General features: G+C 51.4%; 1 protein-coding gene across 1 annotated transcript; it reads right to left on the reverse strand.

Annotated features, from left to right (window-relative positions):
* Positions 1 to 2622: 2622 nt before the first annotated feature.
* On the reverse strand, positions 2623 to 5954 carry HAMP (hepcidin antimicrobial peptide). Its single transcript, XM_075907520.2, has 3 exons — positions 5773 to 5954; positions 4583 to 4645; positions 2623 to 2908 (listed from the first exon to the last, which is right to left on the reverse strand). The coding sequence occupies exons 1-3, from the start codon at positions 5848 to 5850 to the stop codon at positions 2804 to 2806; spliced, it is 246 nt and encodes an 81-aa protein (XP_075763635.2). The 5' UTR covers positions 5851 to 5954; the 3' UTR covers positions 2623 to 2803.
* Between the last annotated feature and the right edge of the window lie 12692 nt (positions 5955 to 18646).

Here is an 18646-nt window from a genome sequence, read left to right on the forward strand (position 1 = left end):
GTTCTGTTCGCTCCCTCCTGGGCATCTGGCACAGGCCACTGTGGGCAGACAGGACACTGGGCTACATGGACCTTTGGTCTGACCCAGTCTGGCCGCTCTTATGTTCTGATGTTACCTGGGGGGAGCAACCACTGTGCGTATCTCCTGTTGATTGATAAAGGGGGTCTAAGCTTATGAGCGTTCTCTGGGTACAGCTTTTACTCATGGAACTCAGATTTATTTGGGGTTTGGTCCCTTTGGGGCTGTGTTCCTGGGAGCGGTCAACAGCCTTGCAGCTGAGATGTCCAGGAGCGAGCCGGTTCACTGTCTGTATTGCTCTTCTGGGGGGCAGTTACCCCAACTCTTTGCCTGGGTTGGGGGACACACCAACGAATCCCAAGCTGGTGATCCAACCCATCACACCCCTGTCTAAGGACACTTCACTCAGGACCCTTTTTAGATTGGTGACCTAAAAGAGCCCATGAACCCCCCTCCCCCAGCAATGAGCCCCAATGTCCCTACCAACCCCTCTGCCCCCTTTCGCATGGAGATTAAGCTCCTGTTGGCCAAGCGGCCTGGCTGGGGCATTTCGGAGAGGTGACCTTCGTCTGTTTCAGCACCGACAGCAAGGAACCGGTGGCACCCTAAGCCCAACGTGCCCATTAGGGTCGGAGCTTTCATGGGCGGCACAGAGGGGCAGGATCCCATGAGTCTGTTAACGCGCTTGCCAGCTGCAGCATCTTCCTCTCCAGCAGCATCCCCTGGGCCTGGTGTTGCGCGGTTCCCCTTGTGGTTGGGCAGATACAGCTTCATTCTGGACAGCCAATTCAGCTGAGCGGTGGAATTGTTGAGGCTGAGCCATCATGCCTGGCCGCAGCAGGAGCAGAATCCCTCTCCCTTCCCCCAGGGCAGGTGGACCCCCAGCGAGGGCAAAGGACAGGCCAAAGTTGCAGCTCCCTTTGTCGGGTGCTGTTCCCCTCAGGGCTCAAACGCTCCCCCCTGCACTGATCTCAGCTGGCTGCTCCTGCCGGCTCTGCTGGGGGGGTATCCGGAGGCCAGGCTCTGGAGCCAGCGCGGGGAGGCGGATCAGACTCCGGGAGACGCTGCTGCAGACTGGGGAGAGCCGACCGGCACCACAAACATTTCCTCTCCGCAGCGTCAACAGAAGGGCCTTCACTTGTCAACTTCTGCACCAAAGCCTGCTCCTGGCAGGGCGTTCCCAACGGCCCCCTCAGAGCGATCCCCCTGCTGGGGACAGACCTGCTGCAGGTGACTGGGTGCTGTATGTTTCACCCAAGCAGGGGCCCACCGGGGCCGAGGGACTGAAACCAGGCAGGTCTTTTCAGTCATCTGCAGGTGGAATCGAACCAGGGACCTCAGTGCAGGAGCCTCTGAGGCATGAGCTAAGAGCTGCTGGCTGGTAGCTGGGGCTGGGGAGCAGATTCATTCTCTCTGCATGTGATCTCAGTGCCACTAGAGGGGCCAGCGCCACAACCAAGCCGCGTGTGGGTTACACGTCCAGCCTCTACAGCTCCCTCCCCCAGATAGGTGGGTTCCTGGCCTCCGGCAGGTTATCCAGAGCCTGAGCCCCCCCAGCCTCTCTCCCAGCCTTCACTCCCCCCAGGTTCCCTCCTCCCACTCCACATGGGCTCTGGGACCCCCCCATACCCTGCTTCCAGAATTACACTGCTGGAATCTCGGCCTCCCCTTCCCCCCCCAGTACACTCCATTGGTTCCCCTGCCCGTCCCTGCCCCTGGGCATGGCAGCCCAGCTACCCTTATTTTTCCCACACAGGATGGCACAGGGGGAGGAGGAACCCTTAAGAAGGAAGAGGAGGAGGAAGTTGGCCAGGGCATAGGGGTGACAGGGCACCATTCCCAAAGAAAATAGTTAGTCTAGCATCTAAGGCTGGAGTGGCAGGGGCGGGGGAGGAGAGTGCTGGTGGGAGCGGTGGGATAAAGGCTTTGTGACTAAGGCTCTAATCTGGGTTTCCAGATGCCAAGCTCTGCTTTGGAATTCCTGTGAGAAACTCCCTGCCCCGCTTTGTGCCTCAGTTTCCAGCAGCATCCGGCACCACGGGGCCCCGATCTCAGCCCGGGCAGGGCCTACTTCTCACTGTGTCCAGGCAGTGCCTCCCTCCCAACCTCTGAGCACACCCCGGGGGCTGCTCTGGGCTCCTCTAACACACCCGAGAGGCAGTTACTGCCCCAGACTGAGTCATTATGAGCAGCTTTCACTGCTGCAGCGAAATACCAGCCAGTCCCAGATCCTCTCTGGCTGAAGTTTTATGTTTGCCTCGGTTTCACCCCTCACTCTTTAACCTGCTCAGCTGTGGCAGGACATTCACTGCCCAGGCCTGAGAGCTACAGTGTATTGGGAAGAAGCTCATGAGAAATAATGCTTGATGCTGAGATGCAGCCACCTCTGGGGTGGGGCAGCTGGGGAACAGCCCCACAGAAACCCCACATGCCCGGGAGAGGGGGGGCGGAGGAGTGGCACATCCAGTGTTGTCGTGGCTGGGGGAAAGGGACGAAGCAGGACTCCTGGGTTCTGTAGGAGGAGAGTGGGGTCTATGGGTCAAAGGGGAGGAGCTGGGTGCCAGGACTCCTGGGTCCAATTCAGTAACCATGACGACAGGCTCGTGACTTTAAAACCCATGTTTAATGACCAATAACAAAAAAACAGAAGAAAGGGTCAATAAATAAGGCGGGTGGGGGGGCGGCAGAGCTGGGGGGAGCAGGCCCGGCCGGGCGAGGTGCTTGAGGTGGGAGGCCCCAGCGCCCCCTAGCGCTGCTGGGGTCTGTCCAGGTGCGTCCATCCGGGTCAGGTGCGGCAGCAGAACCCGCAGCCCTGGTTGTGGCAGCACTTGCAGCAGAAGGTGCAGATGGGGAAGTGGCTGTTGTGGCGCTTGGGCCGTCGCAGCAGGGCCTGGAGGGCGAGAGCAAGGTCAGAACTCCTGGGTTTTCCGCAGCTCCAGGAGTGGAGTGGGGCCTAGTGGTTAGAGCAGGGGGGCTGGGAGACAGAACTCCTGGGTTCTCTCCTTGGCTCTGGGAAGGGAGTGGGGCCTGGTGGTTAGAGTGGGGGAAGGGGGCACTGTGAGGCATGACAGCTGGGTTTCTAGCCCCAGTGCTGCCCCTGAGGAAGCACTCTGGCTCAGAGCCTGAATGTCTGGCATTCAGTTCATCGGGAAGGTTGTAAGTAACAAGGATTGTGCTGCTGGTGCTGCAGCTTTTGGGGCAGCCCACCCTGCCCCTGCAGCACAGCGCCCCCTAGTGCCACGCTGGGGTATGAGAGACAGGGGAGAGCCTCACCCTGCCCCTGCAGCACAGCGCCCCCTAGTGCTATGCTGGGGTATGAGAGACAGGGGAGAGCCTCACCCTGCCCCTGCAGCACAGCGCCCCCTAGTGCTATGCTGGGGTATGAGAGACAGGGGAGAGCCTCACCCTGCTCCCTGCAGCACAGCGCCCCCTAGTGCTATGCTGGGATATGGGAGACAGGGGAGAGCCTCACCCTGCTCCCTGCAGCACAGCGCCCCCTAGTGCCACGCTGGGGTATGAGAGACAGGGGAGAGCCTCACCCTGCTCCCTGCAGCACAGCGCCCCCTAGTGCCACGCTGGGGTATGAGAGACAGGGGAGAGCCTCACCCTGCTCCCTGCAGCACAGTGCCCCCTAGTGCTATGCTGGGATATGGGAGACAGGGGAGAGCCTCACCCTGCTCCCTGCAGCACAGCGCCCCCTAGTGCCACGCTGGGGTATGAGAGACAGGGGAGAGCCTCACCCTGCCCCTGCAGCACAGCACCCCCTAGTGCCACGCTGGGGTATGAGAGATGGGAGAGCCTCACCCTGCCCCTGCAGCACAGCGCCCCCTAGTGCCACGCTGGGGTATGAGAGACAGGGGAGAGCCTCACCCTGCTCCCTGCAGCACAGCGCCCCCTAGTGCTATGCTGGGATATGGGAGACAGGGGAGAGCCTCACCCTGCTCCCTGCAGCACAGCGCCCCCTAGTGCCACGCTGGGGTATGAGAGACAGGGGAGAGCCTCACCCTGCTCCCTGCAGCACAGCGCCCCCTAGTGCTATGCTGGGATATGGGAGACAGGGGAGAGCCTCACTCTGCTCCCTGCAGCACAGCGCCCCCTAGTGCCATGCTGGGGTATCAGAGACAGGGGAGCGCCTCACCCTGCTCCCTGCAGCACAGCGCCCCCTAGTGCCACGCTGGGGTATCAGAGACAGGGGAGAGCCTCACCCTGCTCCCTGCAGCACAGCACCCCCTAGTGCCACGCTGGGGTATCAGAGACAGGGGAGAGCCTCACCCTGCCCCTGCAGCACAGCGCCCCCTAGTACCACGCTGGGGTATCAGAGACAGGGGAGCGCCTCACCCTGCTCCCTGCAGCACAGCGCCCCCTAGTGCCACGCTGGGGTATCAGAGACAGGGGAGAGCCTCACCCTGCTCCCTGCAGCACAGCGCCCCCTAGTGCCACGCTGGGGTATTGGAGCCAGGGGAGCGCCTCACCCTGCTCCCTGCAGCACAGCGCCCCCTAGTGCCACGCTGGGGTATTGGAGCCCATCCTGCCTGCTAGGGGAGAGCCCCCATCCAGTTCTTACCTGCAGGCCCTGGGTTTCTTCTCTGGGTTCCACGTGTTGTGTTACAGCAGCAGGCTTGGCTGTCTGCAGAGACAGAGACAACAGCCCTTAGCTAAGTGCTAGGTGCAGAGGGCTGGAGCCAGGGGAGCTGGGAGCCAGGGGACCTCGGTTTTGCCCTGCCTCTGGCAGGGAGTAGGGGGAGGGGAAGGGCCTGGGAATCAGGGCTCTGGGTTTCTGGCTCCAGTTCTTCCTCTAGCTTGCTCCCCCTATTTCTGCCCCTCAGGACAGGTATGCTCCATTCTGACGCACACAGTGTAAGGCCGGAGTCTGACCCCAACCCTCCTGGGAAAGTTGGGAAAATAGTAAAACAGCTTTAAAAAGGCGTCCTTGCAAAGACGGTGGAGACTCACTCCGAGCCCCATTTCGTGTCCCAGTCGGGCTCCTGGGCCTCTGCAGGGAGTTTATTCCACAATGCAGATGTTCACCGCGAGGAAATGGAGATTCGGGTTAGGAACCAAGCTGGATGTTTTGTGGGGCAAAAGAAAGGGTCATTCCCCGCCCCCCACAACACCACTACAACTCCACATGTGTCGACCCTACACACGTCCTGCTGGCTTTCATCGGCGCAGGGCCGGGGCCTGGAATAACGAGGATGGGGGAGGGGGAGGGGTTGCCTGTGCGTATGTGGGTCATTATATGTTGTATCAGCTTAATACTAAACCAAACCAAGCCAGTGCTGGGATCAGACACGGACCCCCCTGGGGGCAGGGATGCTGCAGCCTGGCCAAAACAGCCTTCAGCTGGTGCAGGAGGGGGTGGGCGGATTCCAGCCCAGACCTCCATTTAATTGGTTAAACTTAACGTTTAACCAATTACTGAATTAAATGGGATTTTACATCCCCAGGTCAGACTCCCGGGTTCTGTTCCTGGCTCTGTAGCACTGTGCCCATGTGACCCAGAACCAGTTACTCTGTGGCTCCGTGCCTCAGTTTCCCCATCCCTGGAAAAAGGAACTGATAATCCTGTCTGGCACAAGGGGGCCTTGATCCCAGCTGGGGCAGGACCTGTCTCTGGCTGGGTCTGGGTAGTGCCTGGCACAACGGGGCCCTGATCCCAGTTGGGCAGGGCCAGGCACAAGAGGGCACTGACCCCAGCTGGGGCAGCACCTGGGACAGCCATCATACAAAAAAAAAAGGCCAAAAAGTGTTTACCTGGCCCTGGAAGCCGCAGGCATTCTGGGCGGAGAAGAGGATGAGGGTGAGAATCAAGCAGGTGATCTGAAGCCTCATCGTGGTGTTTTTCTGCCTGGTTTCGTCCTGTCTCCGCTGCCCGGCTCACTGCTCTGTCTGCGAAGGGTTGGTCTGGCTGCTGAGTTCTGCCTGGACGCAGGGCTGCGTTTATAGCCCCGCTGCTCCTGCCCCCGCCGGGACACAGCCAATCCCCCGTGTGCCAGGAAAGGACAGGTGAGGAGAGGGAAACCGTCCACAGCACGTCAATAAGGTTATCGCAGCGGGGCTAGAAATGCCGACGTACCATTGGCTGGCTCCCCGGGTAGTGTCAATGGGTCATTACGCTGCTGGAGTCAGTGGGGCCAGATCCCTGATGGTGTCAAAGGGACATGACGCCCCTGGCGTCAATGGGGCCAGCCGCTCCCCTTCCCCCTCCACTGGTGGCGTTTTTGAAGTGGAGCCACATTCCCTCTTGCAGGCCTGCGACTGGCGTTGGTCCCGGTAGGATTTCAAAACATTTACAGTAAATTTCACAGCCAGACTCTCTGTCGCTTCATCCTCCCGGCTAGGATCCAAGCGGGCCGGAACTCACCTCAGCTTTGTTTGCAACTTGCCCAAGTTTGGAAGTTTTCCTCCCAGCCCCCCGCTGAGCCAGGCATCCATCGGGGGATTGGTCCTGGCCGCCCATTAGCTAAGGCTATTTCTAAGGGTGAAGGGGAGCGCTTTACTGATTTCCATCACAGCCCGGGTTATGCCTGAGCATGTCCTAATCAGCAACCAGCCCCGAATCTGAGCATAGGCCCGTACCATCAGGGCCCGTCTCACCCGGTTTCTCCCGCTTCCCACACTCCCCTCCCTTGATTTCACTCTGGCAATTCCAAATGGGGGTTTGTGTGATCTAGGTAAGCAGCCTGGCCTTACTGTTTTCAATGCACTAAGTCGGATGTCGCTTTGGGGGACTATCCTGTGGCGAGCAGTTCCGCAGGTAAACGGCCAGTCAGGCACAAAAAGCAACAGGGAGTTTGATTCCAGTCAGGTGCTTGCTTCCCTCAGTCTCAATGATCAGTCTTCTAGAGATTTCCCTCGTGATTTCCACAGGAGATGCTGCCACTTCCCACTGCCAATCAGTGAGAGCCCCCAGCAAAACCCAGCCCTAACACGTGATGTGACAGCTTACAGCAGGGTGTTACCAGATTTGCCTAGTACTATGAGGTATGCTCATTTATTAGGGTTACTCTCATGGGCAGGGCTCCACAAATGAGTCAATCTACTCACTCGGGGCGAGTAGATTTGAAGCTGGCACGGCGCCGCAACGCAATCAGTGCATCCGCAGCATGGTCTGTGCATGCTCAGCGTGCCAAACCACGCGGCTGGCAAGCGGGGCTCGCCGCTGCTTGTCAAGCCCTGCTCATGGGACTGGGGAAGGTTATCAGTTCTATCAGTGTGCTGCTTGTGCTTACTTGTGCTCTCATATGGAGCTGAATTCTCCCTGCGGCCAATTCCCTGTCCCGCTGGAGCTCTCCTGCAGGGACTAGATTCCCCAGGCTGGGGTCCTTCCCACCTTAGCAACACACACAGACACTCACACCCACTAAAAGAGTACGCCAGAAAGGACAGGGTAATCAGCACTCACAAGCTGACCCCTCATATGTCGCTGGATGCAGCAGGCTGGGTTAACAGCAATGCCCTCGTGAGCCTTTGGACTCAGTGGGCTAGATTAAACAGCACTTTAAGTTACCATCCTCATAAGCCTTCAGGTTCAGCACTTCCCTATCCCCACTTTCACACCACAATCATTTACTGGTGAACCACACGATGAGCAAACCCAACAGGACTTTGGGCACTACAGGGATCTTTAGCTTGGGTACGAGAAGTGTTGTTGCAGAGCGAATGGGGAAGTCAAAACAACACCCCTTGAGGAAGAGTTGTTTAAGAACACTTAAAGATATATCTCAAGGGACAAGATCTTAATACAAAGTTATATGAGAATGATATTACAGGGATTTATCCACATTGTCCCCCTTTTGACCCCTCAAGAACAATTCTTGAGTGGGTCACACTTTATATAACTAATTAATGGCAATATACTGAGAAGCAATTTGAGCTTGTGGTTGTAATTCAATAAATATTCTCTTTATCCAACAACACTTTTAATAAACAATATTTTGTAATAGGATGGAAGTCCAAGTGAGTGACCAACCCTTATGTGTAAAATGTAGTTACATCATATACATTGCTGCACAGGGAGTTTAAAGAAATGCCTCCTGTATTGATCCCATAAATTCCCTGCTAACAACAGCATAATTGTCAGAGGGGGAAATACTGGCAGTGTACTGCCCCTTACAGTCAGGGATGGGGTTACAATGGCCTTAAACTTCCAAGTGTATGCAACATCCGGGTGCATTCACCTGGCCTTACAGGCTGAAAGTTGATTTAAACATTCCAATGAACACTGATTTTTTTTGACCAATGTTTTCACATATCTATCCTCTTTGTTTAGTAATTTAACCTTGTGCTTTATGTTTATTCCTTCAAGTTTTTTATCAATAGATAAACTTTGTGTTTCATGCATAGTTTTTCTTTTAAATGAACCTTAATTTTTCCAATTAGCAAGATTCAAATTCCTTGGCCTCTACTCTTTTGAGATACTGGTTTCTGTAAATACACTCAAAATGCATAATGCTCATTAACCTTTCCTGCCTAATGCAGTATCATTTTTAACACAGTATACGAGCTAGTAAGACAGACAGACATTAGACAAACATAAAACATAAAACAATCTTTGTTGCAACAATACATCCATGGTATTGTAGGGGAGTTCAGCTGGTACCAGCTTGTCCTGATTTTCTGAAAGACAAAAAAAAAGAACATACTTCTACCCCTTTGGGGGTGGCACATTATTATTTACATACTTTTTCTTTTACAAATATGCTTTCATTCCTCTCTTTGCTTACAATTACTCCTATAGTTACATATTTTTGTTTTGTAGGCAAAACAGGTTTCAATGGTTTCTACCCCTTCTTTTGGGTGAATTACCCCATTGTGTAATCATCAAATTCAGGAGGTGTACTTCAGTGTTCTTCTTGTACTGCAGACTAGGTTAGCAAGTTTCTGCTGTGTTAGGTTTATGTGTAGAGAATAGCCAAGAAGCATTATTACTGTAATTCTGGAGGATTTTCAGTGTCAGTTGTGTTTCCAATGACCATTTTTCTAAAAACATTCCTTTAGACTACTTATCTTTGAGACCAGTTTGTTAATAGCATCTTTAAATCTTTGCTTATACAGACCCCCTTTTGTATCTGTTTTCACATTTAGCATTGTACAAACATAAATCCTTTTTCTTGCTTGTTTTTAGATCTTGAGATTTTTAGATTCTCCTTTTTAGGTTTGACTCCTTTTTCCCACCTTTCTTTCTGGAGGGCTACAGTTTGAACTTTCTGATCTCAGGTATTTTGCTGATCAAACTAGCTATTACCTGCAATGCTTCTTTGTGCTGCCAGCTAGGGCATTTACACCACAGCACACTTTCTGGCTTGCTTTTAGATTCAAAGCTGTCTGTAGCTTTGTCTTAAAAAGAGACACAATCACTTTTGCCAGAGATTTACAGTTTTGAGTTTTTACTTTTAAGTCCTGCTTTCACACACAGCAACCTGAAAAGGAAAGTACAACCTATTGTGGCTCCTGGAGCTTTCACAGGATTTTGATTTGTTTGCAGTTTTTGTTTGTTTGTTTGTTTTTTACCCCTTCTACAATATACATGGCATGCCACAGGAAAATGTGCAGTCTTTGTTTATAACATTACTTAGCCATATTACACTTTGCATAGGGTGTAACTCTTTCTTTTATGCTCTCAGAGTTTTCCTGTACTTTCATTGAACAAGATGGACTGAAATGGTCTTACTGAAAATAAACCAAACCAATTTGTTTTAAGCCTACAAAACAGTTCACTAACCTACAAAACAGGATTACTGGATCTCAAAAACCTCACTTATTTACACTATATATATATTTACACACAGATACACATACATTCTCTCTGAACATTTCTTACACTATTTCTACATAGCTACACGACGATTACTTTCCCTTTATTCATTGGGGTAGTTAAGTTCCAACAGAAACCCCCTTAAAGTTCTTTTAGCAGTATCTATAATCAAATGTATGGATTTGAGTCACATTTGCCTGGATTATTTACAGACATTCTTTTGGAAAAGGGCCCATTTTTCCTTCAGAATGGCTGCAAAGAAACCAATTTTTTTTCCTATACCATTTTAGCATTTTCACAACTGCTCAATTCCCTCCATTCTCTGTAGAGTTAACTTCTCTGTAGTTTTCTTTTTCTTAAAACACTTTCTTATCTCTTAAAATGAAAACAGGCCTTGTTTCAGACATTATGCTTGTAAGTATTGTTTTAAGGATTTAGATTTCCAGTACCTGTACTTACTGCTTTTTCTCAGTTTGGCCACAATGCCTTCAATCTATCTTTTGCCTGCCTGCTTGTCTGGGCCTGATCCTGTTTTTCTTGCTAAATGGAAAGTGGCTCCTTTCCACAGACTCAGGCTTTGTCCCATTATCAGATTAGCAAGGAGGGTGGCCTTGTTCACTAAGCCCCACACCTCCTGGTCCTTTTTCTTAAGCATATTCCTGAAAAATCTGAGAGTTGCTTTAACTCTCAGTACCCATCCTTAAGGGAGTCTTGCTGTGTCTGGATACTGAGGGACATGCATTTCTACCTCTCCACTTCTGCAGCAGAGGCTTTTACATTTTGCAGTTTCACATTTGCATTCTTATATTCAGTCAATTTGAGGAACACCTCATTACAGGTTTCATAGGAGCCAAACTGTGTCTGCTTTTTCTTTTCCTTTTTTTCTTTTTCACTATTTAGCTTTTTTCTCCCTAGGTTTTAAATTATGTGGATGTCAACAAGAGCCTGTTTCATCCATGAATTATTCCCAAATGTATGCAGGATATATTTAAAAGGAATCTCTTTTACACAAGTTCCCCTCTCTTTTAAGGGCTACAGCACCTCGCCTGACCTTAGATTCCCTTTTTCTAAACATTAAGAATAGTCCAACCCACAATGTTACAAAGTATCCCAAAGTAAAAGCCTCCCACAATGTTACTAATTAAATATTCCCAGCACACTGTGCTATAAGCAAATATCTCCAACACACAGTGTTGCAAATCCACCATATGGCTGGAGGCTCTAAGCTCCGATCTTGTCTCAGGACTCTACGGCAGAGGGTATCTTATACCAATTACTATACCCATTCGTGGACTGGGGCAGGGATTCTAAACCTCCCCAATTCTCAGGACTCTATGGCTGAGTGTATAGATACCTGAAAACAATTCTTCACCAGTTTCTCTTAACACCCTCACCTAGTGAGGGGGAAGCAAGGACTCTAATCCTTCTTCCTAACCCGGGGATTCTACAGCCGGGGGTATGCATGCCTTAATGATCGATCAATTTCCAATACTTCTCAATACTTTTCAATACTTCTTTTCATTACCCTGTAAATGCTCGTGGTACCTTCCCCCTTTTGCATTCTCCACCAGAATGCTGAGCTTAAAAGAAGCACCCGGGATCTTTTTCAGCGGGATAATGCAACACGCCACATTTATTGAACATACATAGATCAATCAATACTTATCATATGCATATGACATATTACACTCGTGCACTCTCTCTCACACATAAGCACACTTGTCTTCTTGTTACCAAAAGTTGCCCCCCTCACTGCACTGGCCAGGTGAGTTAGATGGGGGAGGGGTGGAGTGAGGCTTCTGCCGATCCGGATGGATGCTCCCATGTTGACAAGACGAAAACCTGGGGTCCCTCTGCAAGATGCCTCATATTTACCAATTAGTCATCACCTTGCCTTTCTTAATGCTGCTTCAAAGCGAGTTCTTCCAAGGGCAGCACTTGCTGCTTGACTCCCAAGGTGTCTGTATGTCCAGTCTTCTTAATGAGCTCAATACAGATCCAAGACAATACCAAGACAGGTATTGTCTTGGATCTGGCTCCCAGACCTTCTCCACCCTTGCAACTGCTACTAGAAGGGCTCACCTTTCATTCTCCATTCACACCTCATTCATTTCAACAGGACAATCAAGGAAAGGGGGAGAGCTCAAAAAACATTTTTTCTTACAAGATCTATATATATGAAAAGGAAAGTTTCTCAATACAAAAATGATAGGAGAAATGTTACAGAGATTCTATAAGAACACTTAACAAAGGTATATCTAAAAGGACAAGATCTTAATACAAAGTTATATGAGAATGATAATATTCCAGGGATTTATCCACAGAGTGAGCAAAAGAGAAAGAAAGAGAAGCAACCAGCTTAACAATGAAAGTTATTTATTATATATATAGGGAGCCAAGCGCACAAAACAGTTACAATATTAAATCTAAATTGGAACTGAATACAAATGTTAGGGCTAGCTAACCATATAACAGTTTACATAGGGCAGAGGCTTAGAGATAGGTAGTTGGGGTGGGGGGGAGGAGGAGAGAGAGAGAGAGAGAAAGAGAGAGAGAGAGAGAGATCTCACCACTCCATGGAGCTTGCACTGATCGGGATTCCCAGATGGTAATGGGCACTGGGGGTCCAGAGGGCAGGAGAGAAGCAGGACAGAGTCCCCAGCCCGATCAGACAGGAGATGATGAAGTCTCAATGGAATTGATGCAGTTTAAATCCAGGTATCAGAACAGTTTTTCTTGGGCAAACGTAGGAGTTTTTATAGGGCTACGACAATAGTTCAAAGAGAAAGAGGCGAGACGATAGAGACTGATCACCCCTGGTTATGGGGGATGTTCCTTGAAGGAGCTCACAATGCAACTAGGCAGTTTCAGTATTTTGGATGTCAATAGGATCGTTATTAGAATTGGTCTGATAATGACTAATTTGGGGGTGAGCAGGCCAGGATTCATTAGCATCTGGAGTAGAGATTTCCCATCAGGCAGTGCTTCTCTGCTTTCGGTGTCCCATAGTTCACTGCGATTCCTGCCTTGGAAGAGCTGCTCTCCATTCTGTATGCTAATGAGTTCTATCTTCAATGCAGATGAGGCTGGGGTGTTTCCTCAGTTTGTTTAGGTGTGTCTTCCCTGGCCTTTTCATTGCTTTGTCTGATTCCAGCAGAGGCCGGGGGGGGGGGGGGGGGGGGGGGGGGGGGGGGCTACATGACATTTCCATGAATGTCACTCCCTGGCTCCCCAAGAGCACAGGGCTGGTTGGTCACAAGTGTGAAAGGGTTTCATAGCTGGGGGAAGGGAGTCCCTGCTGTGGTAGACCTGAGTCACTCTACTCTGAGTTTGGACACAGATGTTGGGGGGTCCTGGCTGGGGCAGGGACTTCCTGGCTGCTCTGGCCCCACTGATGCTGGGGTTTCCCAGCCTAGCTGCTTCTGGCCCAGCTGGGACTCCCCAGTTCCTGTGTTCTCCCAGCTGGCTCCCACTCCTGGGCTCTGGGGCTCTTGGTCCAGTAACATCCGTGGCCCTTTCAATCCACTGATGTTGCTGGACCAGTGAGTCCTGGATTTGGGAGGTTCAACCTGTAGCCACTCAGGGCTGTACCCCCAGCCACCTGTAGCTTCACTGGAATTCATGGCCTGATTTCCAGCTGGTGTCAGTCAACCACCGCTCTGCGGAATGGCACCGAGAGACCCAAGCGACTGGCACCGCTCACATCTCCGGCTCTCCAGACTGCCCCTGTGCAGGAGCTGGGTTTGACTTGCGTACCCCCAAGATTCCTGGCCCTTAAACATGCCTCACGTACAGAGTCAAGCCTAAGACTGTGCCATGTCACAGCGAGGCAGCATGGACAGAGCGCTGGCTTCCTCAGTGGGACCCTCATGGGACCAAATCGATCCACTGGAATGGAAATAGTGCATTTTGGTGCATTTTGACATTTCGGTGTCTAGCCTGCAGTGCACTATCAATGCACCATTGCACGAAATGTGCATGGAATGACTGCGCGGGGGCTTTTCACCTTGCCTGGAGTAAAAGCAGGCAAATAGCTACGTGTGCTGATGTACCCCTGGATGATGGCACGTACCCCCAGGGGTTCACGGACCTTGCTGCGAGCCACGTCTCAGATGATTAGTAGAAACGGCGCCAAAGTTCAAACAAAAACCACATTGATTTTTTTTTGGTAAAGGTGAGCGTCGCCTTGACTGCTAAGAGCCGCGCTCGCCTTTCCGGCGGGTTATGGGAAATAAACAATTTCCAGGGAGGGATATTTCATGTCGTTTGCATCAGTTCCGTGAAGCCTGAAGATTTAGAGATTAAACAGGACGTCTCTGCAAAAGTAGAATTTAAAAACAAAGACAGAGCAAAGTTCTCTCCGAAGCCTGGAGTGGCTTCATGGCGTTTTTAATAATCACTATTACAAAGAAAAAAGTCACAACGTTACAGACCCAGCTTCATGACACAAAAGGCATTGAGAATATTAGCAACATCAGACCCAGCAGCCAAACACTGATTTATTCCTTTATTTCAATAACTGGCCTTTACAAATCACACAAACTATTAACAGAACGTTCAAATGAAAGAGAAATTTTGCTACCTGTGTAAAATGACTTATTGTTTCAAAACCCACCAAATGTAAATAGCTTATTTAAACATATATGTCTTAAATTACTTTGTTTTGTTTGTTTGCCAAAAGGAACTAAATTAATTAAATTAATAAGCAAAGACTGTGACTTTTTAAAAAGTCAGTGTAGCAAGTTGTTTTCAGTTAGCTGATTCTAGGAATTTTATGTCTAAAGGAAACTAATTTGAAGATGTTTTGGGGGTGGGCATTTTAATTTAATTTCATAAACTATTTCAGTAGTTTGTTTAATTAATTAGGTAAACATAATTATTTTATTGGTTGGAGAAAAGGAAATTCATTGGAAATTTTTGAAGAAAAAAGGTATGAAAATATATTACATTATTGCAATAGTTTAAACTTTAACTAATTAATGCATGCTAATTGATTAAACACAGGATATTATTTTAATTGATAGACATTTGAAATTATTTTAATTGCATTTTTCTAGTATTTTAAAAAATAAACAGTATTACTACATAGAAAAAAACATGATTTTTTAAAACATTAAATATAGGTAACAAAATAGTTAAACCAGAAACATTTGAATTTTCTTTGGTAAGCAGTTTCATTTTGCAACTTTTTAAAAAATAAGTAGGGATTTTAAAAATTGTATTTATTAAAATATTTAAATACATTTTTTCTAGTGATTTCCTTAAACAATGAACATTCATTTTAAAAAGTGAGAATTTTACTGATTCCAGAAGTGACTTTTTCAATCTAATTTATGAAATTATTTCTGTAATTTATTTCTAGTACTCTCAAAAGAAATCACGCAATTAATTAACAGAGAAATTATAATTGGACAATATAATAATCAGTTGTTTATTAATTATCTACAGCATTAATTAAGGTATACTAATTAACTTGCTATGATATTAACTTCCATTTTGATACACTCTATGGTGTAGTCTATATTATATGAATTTATCATATGCTACTTTGATTAAGATAATACATTAATTAACAAGGCACGTATTGGTAGTATATTAATTAGCTAACATATTAAACAATACTCATTAACTTTTATCTCTTAATTGGCTAGTATATTTACTAAACAAATAGTTAAATAAAATATTAATCAATGTATTAATCACCTACTGGATTAATTAACTGTCTAGCTTATTAAATATAATAAACACATAGAGATACAACTAATCTTTTCATTGCTAATGTATTCATCACCTTGATAGCTATTATTAGTGAAGCTATTGACTATATTTGTTTCCTAGCTAGTATATTGATTAAGATAGTATTACATTATTAACTTCCCCATTAATTGATGAGTATAAAAGTGTTAATGTTAATTCCAACAGTGATTCCCGATGGATCTATTAATTAACTAGCACAACAATTATCCTGCAGGTGAGTTAACATATTATCCAGCCAGTGCCCGTTTTTCTGGCTTCTGGGCATCCCACTTGCTGTGCCCAACCAACCCCCCCCCCCCATCGGGACACCCCTGTTGTGCCGGGTGCTGCTCAGACCCAGCGAGAGACAGGCCCTGCCCAGCCAGGATCAGGGCCCCGTTGTGCCGGGTGCTGCCCAGACCCAGCGAGAGCATCATTTCGATGCTCTCGCATCTCGGGCGGGGCAGCGCCTGGCTCCGGGGGGCTGTTTGCTCCCAGCCCTATCTCACTTTGTTTGCTGTCCTTGCACGAGGTCAACTGGGTGCCTGCTGCCTGCCCTGACGTGCCGGCGCCCTGCGGCAGACCCCACGGCGCCAGCCCACCTCACCCCCCCTTCCCCGCACACCACCCCGGCCCATAGCCCTTGGCAGCAGAGCCAGCGGCAGGATGCCCCTCGGAGGGGGCTTGAGCCAGCTGCCAGGGGTAGGCACTGGCCGGCCTAGGGGACTGGGGATGGGACACAAGGCCTGTCCCTTCTGGGGGGCTCAGACCTGGCTTAGGGGTTGGGGGAAGGGACCTGGGGCCTGTCCCCGCTGGGGGGCTTGGACCTGGCTTAGTGGTTGGGGGGAGGGACCTGGGGCCTGTCCCCGCTGGGGGTTCAGACCTGGCTGTGTAGGGGCGGTTGCTGGCTGGCTGAGGGGGCTGGGGCTGGACACAAGGCCTGTCTCCTCTGGGGGGCTCCCCTGCAGCCCAAGGGTTGAGGACTGGCCAACTCGGGGGTGGGGCGGGTCCCCTCTGGGGGGCACTGATGAGGCCTGAGGGCAGGGACTGGGGGGGACCCAGGACCTGGGGGGTTGCTGTCTCTGCAGGCCGGGCACGCGCTGCGCAAACAGCGCCTGGGGCCTTGCGACACCTCTCGGGGACGGGCCGCGCCGGAGCCAAGCCCCGGCCAAGCAGCAGTGGCGCCGGCGCCGGGCGACAGCCAGGCTGGCCAAGCTGCCTGCCAGAATTGCCCCCCACCCGCTCCCCAGGCCCCTGTCCCCACCGGGGGTGGGTTCTGCTCTGGTACTGTCAAAACACCTCAAGGACACTGTAACCAGACACCCAGCTGAGGAGCCGAGGCGGGGGGGGGGGGGGGGGGAGGAGGGGGAGGGGGCTGTATCCAAATACAGAGAGACTGGGAGAGAGAATGGAACATGACCCTCCCCAAATCCAGTGGGGACTCCTGGGTTCTCTCCCTGGGGGAGAGGAATGGGATCTAACCACTAGACCTCATTCCCCTCCCAGAGCCAGGGAGATAACCCAGGAGTCCTGGCTCCCAGCAACCCTGCTCTAACCACTAGGCCCCATTCCACTCCCGAGCTGTGGAGCACCCAGCAGCCCTGACCTTGCTCTTGCCCTAAGGCCTGCTGCAATGGCCCACGCCCCACAACAGCCCCTTCCCCATCTTAGTGCTGCTACAACCAGTAAGGTTGTCAGGTAGACCCTGCTAAAAAACCGGACATGCTTGTCCCGGGGGCGGGGGGGAGGGCTGGCCAGAAGGGGGGGCGAGAAGCAGAGCTGGGTGGGGATCGGGGGCTGTGAGGCTGGAGGAGAGGATGGGGGGGCTCGGAGGAAGGGGGGCAGGAAGCAGGGCTGGTGGAGGGGGCCGCGGGGCTGGCCGGAAGGAAGAGGGGGGTGGGAAGCAGAGCTGGGAGGGGATCAGGGGCCGTGGGGCTGGACGGGAGGAGGGGGGGACAGAGAAAGGGGGGCGGGAAGCAGACATGGTGGGGGGGGGGGGTGCAGCCACTGGCCGCAGCCGGAGTCGTTCCGGTTGCACCCCCGGCAGGCGCTCCCTTTACTTGCCAGCAGAAACAAGGCGGGGGCGGGCGGGCGGGGGCGGGGCTGGAAGCCACTCCCCCCCCCCCGACTTCTGCTCCCAACCAGAGACTCCCAGCTGGGAGGCGGGGCCGCGATTGGCGCTGGGAGCCTCTGGTCCCGTGCAAAAGCTGCGCTGGGAGTCCCGGCCCCCACCCTGCCCCGCCCCACCCGGCGTTTGCGCGCGACCACAGGGCTCCCAGCGCCAATCGCGCGCCGCCTCCCAGTCGCTCCCCTGCCCCTACCAGGCTTCCCTCCGGTGCCCAGCCGGAAATTCACAAAATACCAGACATTGCACATTGCACGTGGCCGCTATTTTCTGAATTTTTCTACCGGACAGAAGGCCCGAAAACCGGACACCTGGCAACCCTAACAACCAGGGCTGCGGGTTCTGCTACCGCACCTGACCCGGATGAACGGATGGACCTGGACAGACCCCAGCAGCGCTGCCCCAAGTACGCTGCCTGGCCGGGCCTGCTCCCCCCAGCTCTGCCGCTCCGCTCCCGCACCGCCCACCCGCCTTTTTTATTGACTCTTTCTTCTGCCTTTTTGTTATTGGCCATTAAACATGGGGTTTACAGTCACCAGCCTGTCGTCATGGTTATTAAAATTGGACCCAGGAGTCCTGGCACCCAGCTCCTCCCCTCTGACCCACTGGACCCCACTCCCCTCCTACAGAACCCAGGAGTCCTTTCATCCCCTCCCCCCAGCCACGACAACACTGGATGTGCCACTCCTCCGCCCCCCCTCTCCCAGGCATGTGGGGTTTCTGTGGGGTTGTTTCCCAGCTGCCCCACCCCAGAGGTGGCTGCATCTCAGCACCAGGCATTATTTATCATGAGCCTCTTCCTAACACACTGTAGCTCTCAGGCCTGGGCAGTGAATGTCCTGCCGCAGCTGAGCAGGTCAAAGAGCAAGGGGACCCCTCCCCCCCAAAGTGAAACTGAGGCAACATAAAACTTCAGCCAGAGAGGTGCTGGGTCTGGCTGGTATTTCACTGCAGCAGTGAAAGGGTTAACACAGGAAGCTGCTCATAAGGACTCAGTCTGGGGCAGCAGC

Source organism: Pelodiscus sinensis, chromosome 22 (assembly GCF_052426305.1).
Source record: "Pelodiscus sinensis isolate ZL-2025 chromosome 22, ASM5242630v1, whole genome shotgun sequence".
Taxonomy (NCBI): domain Eukaryota; kingdom Metazoa; phylum Chordata; order Testudines; family Trionychidae; genus Pelodiscus; species Pelodiscus sinensis.

Excerpts from the sequence above, each read along its gene's own strand:
- HAMP (XM_075907520.2), bottom strand. The coding sequence starts at position 5,850 with ATGAGGCTTCAGATCACCTGCTTGATTCTCACCCTCATCCTCTTCTCC. Across the intron at positions 4,646-5,772 it reads CCTGCGGCTTCCAGGGCCAG|ACAGCCAAGCCTGCTGCTGT; the intron begins GTAAACACTTTT and ends CTGTCTCTGCAG. Across the intron at positions 2,909-4,582 it reads AAGAAACCCAGGGCCTGCAG|GCCCTGCTGCGACGGCCCAA; the intron begins GTAAGAACTGGA and ends CTCGCCCTCCAG.